We start from the raw sequence: 2,475 nt of genomic DNA, 5'->3' as shown, positions 1-2,475 counted from the left end.
AGGCGGGGGGCGGGGGCGGCGGGGGCAAGACGCAGCGGCGCAGCGGGCCCGCGCGGTGAGAGGGCGGGGAGGGAGGCGCGCGCGGCCGAGCGAGAGGGTCAACAATATATAGAGCAGTGCCGCCCCGCCGCGCCATCCTGCAATGGAGAGGAGTGTCGGGGTGTCGGCGGGGGAGAAGAGCCATGCGGAGGGCGGGTTGAGCTGAGAGACGCGTATATGCATCCGCTCTCCGAGTAAGTATTCTCGTGTATGAGAAGAAACAAATACAAAAAAATCCATGCATCGTCCATCGACCGCCGGCGTCGCGTCTCTCGGGAGATCTCGCTTTATTTGCGCTCTTAGTCTTACACGGTTGTCGGTGCGTCTTGGGCGCCGGGGTTGTGACTTGTGTTTTTGCCCGTGAGCAGACACAACTCACGAGACCCAGGCGTGAGAGAGTGAGACTGAGAGTGACTCTAACTTAGTCTTAGAGGTACACACGGAGTTACGCGCAGCCGCGCAGGGCAGGACATCATGCGGCATGCGGGTTGCGGCGCGCGAGGAGGCTGAGGCGCGCCAGCTCGACGCCGCGCACTCGTGACCGGGCATGCTACGTATCGGCCACAAGCACGGTTCTCACATGACACATCCCATCATCTCAGGTGCACCGCGCCTCTGGTGTGGGGACGCCAGTGAACACACTGCTCACTGGTCACTGCGGCGCGCGGTCATACTCCTGTGCCAGGTGAGAGGTGTGATTCTGATTGCCCGGCGTGGGCGAGTGTGGGACGGCAAGGTGCTCCGGTCTTGCACGGCACAGAGCAAAAAAATAAGCAACGTATTTACGGAACGTAAACGTGAGAACTGAGAAAACGGAAGCATGCACTCAGCTCCCCGGCCGCCCTGGATGTGAGGCTGCCGACTGCACGACTCCAAGTGCCCCAAGTGCACTCTCTCGTCAGGAAACATGCACCGAGCGATCTGCCGCCCCCGATTCCGATCCGCAGCGGCGCCAACCCTTAAGTCAAACACGCCGGCCGACTCCCACACCCCTGCAGCCGCTAGCTAGCTCACGGTGATCGACTGGATGGCGACCTTGCTGCGCTGCTTCACTGCCTCAGCGATCTGATCGACGACCGCGAACGAGGCGTCGTCCTCGACGCAGGCAAAGACGCAGTAGCCGCCGTAGGCCGCGTCGAGGTGCGAGTTGGCGCCGAGGTTGATGAAGAACTCGGTGTTGCCGCAGTCTGGCACGTCCCAGTGTGCCACGGCGGCGGTGCCGCGCGCGTTGCTCACGCGCTGGTGCAGAGCCGTCTCGTTGACCTTGAGGTCGACGCCGAGCGGGTTGGGCTTGCCCGAGCCGTGGAGGCCGCACTGGATCACAAAGTCGCTGCGGTAGAAGCTGGTGCCATCGTATGCACCCGCGGCGGCGGCCCGCGAGATGTACGAGGCCGTCTCGGGCGCGGCGTCGGGCCGGAGCCGCAGCCGGATCACCCCGAGCTCGGTGCTGATGTTGAGCGCCATCGGCGCGGCGGGCTGAAGAGGAGCAAGCCAGGCAAGCGGCGCGAAGGAGAGCCAGGAAATAAAGAATTCCTGGCGGCGAAAAAGAAAAACCGATTCGCGATTGATATATGTGTGTGTGTGGCAGGCGCCAGGAATCGCGGCGGCATGAGCGGCGCCAGCCCAGCTCTGCTCGCCGACATGGCTCAGGGCAACGACCTGGCCTCGCTGCACGCCTTCCTCTCCGGGCAGCGGACTCGCGGCGGCACGTCGCTCGCGGCCCTGCTCGACGCGCGGCTCGAGACACAGGGGCAGGACACACTGCTCACCTGGGCCGCTAAGCACGGACGGGCCGAAGCGGCGCGGCTGCTGCTCGAAGCCGGCGCGAGTGTTGGGACGACCACTGGCGGCGGCGCTTCCGCTCTCCTCCTTGCGTGCTGGAAGGGATGCCTCGAGTGCGCCCGACTGCTCCTCTCCGCCGGCGCTGCGGCCAACCAAGCTGAGCATGGCGGCTTCACTCCGCTGTACGTCGCGTGCGAGCAGGGGCGCCTTGAGTGCGTCCGGCTGCTCCTCGAGGCTGGCGCGGCGGTGAACCAAGCAGATTCTGAATGCCGCACGCCGCTGTACGTCGCGTGCCAGGAGGGCCACCTTGAGTGCGCTCGGCAGCTCCTTGAGGCGGGCGCGGCGGTCAATCAAGCCGCGAATGGTGGCTCCACGCCGCTGTTCATCGCGTGCCAGGAGGGCCAGCCCGAGTGTATCCGACTGCTCCTCGAGGCTGGCGCGTCGGTCAACCAAGCCGATGACGGTGCCACGCCGCTGTTCATGGCGTGCCAGAAGGGCCACCTCGATATCGTTCGGCTGCTCATCGAGGCTGGCGCGGCGGTAGACCAAGCTGCTGATGACGGCGCCACGCCGCTGCTCATCGCGTGCCAGAAGGGCCACCTCGAGTGCGCCCGGCAACTACGCGACGCTGGCTCTGACATCCACCAAGCGTTG

At 65.3% G+C, this 2,475-nt stretch overlaps 1 protein-coding gene across 1 annotated transcript; it reads right to left on the bottom strand.

Moving 5' to 3' along the window:
* Positions 1-786: 786 nt before the first annotated feature.
* Positions 787-1,534, bottom strand: EMIHUDRAFT_444086 (hypothetical protein). The gene has a single exon (XM_005775841.1). It carries the CDS (start codon positions 1,501-1,503, stop codon positions 1,045-1,047), a length of 459 nt encoding a protein of 152 aa, XP_005775898.1. The 5' UTR covers positions 1,504-1,534; the 3' UTR covers positions 787-1,044.
* Positions 1,535-2,475: the final 941 nt, after the last annotated feature.

This window comes from Emiliania huxleyi (genome assembly GCF_000372725.1).
Source record: "Emiliania huxleyi CCMP1516 unplaced genomic scaffold EMIHUscaffold_291, whole genome shotgun sequence".
NCBI lineage: Eukaryota > Haptophyta > Isochrysidales > Noelaerhabdaceae > Emiliania > Emiliania huxleyi.
Note: the sequence above shows the minus strand (reverse complement) of the source record. Positions and strands in the feature narration are given on the sequence as shown.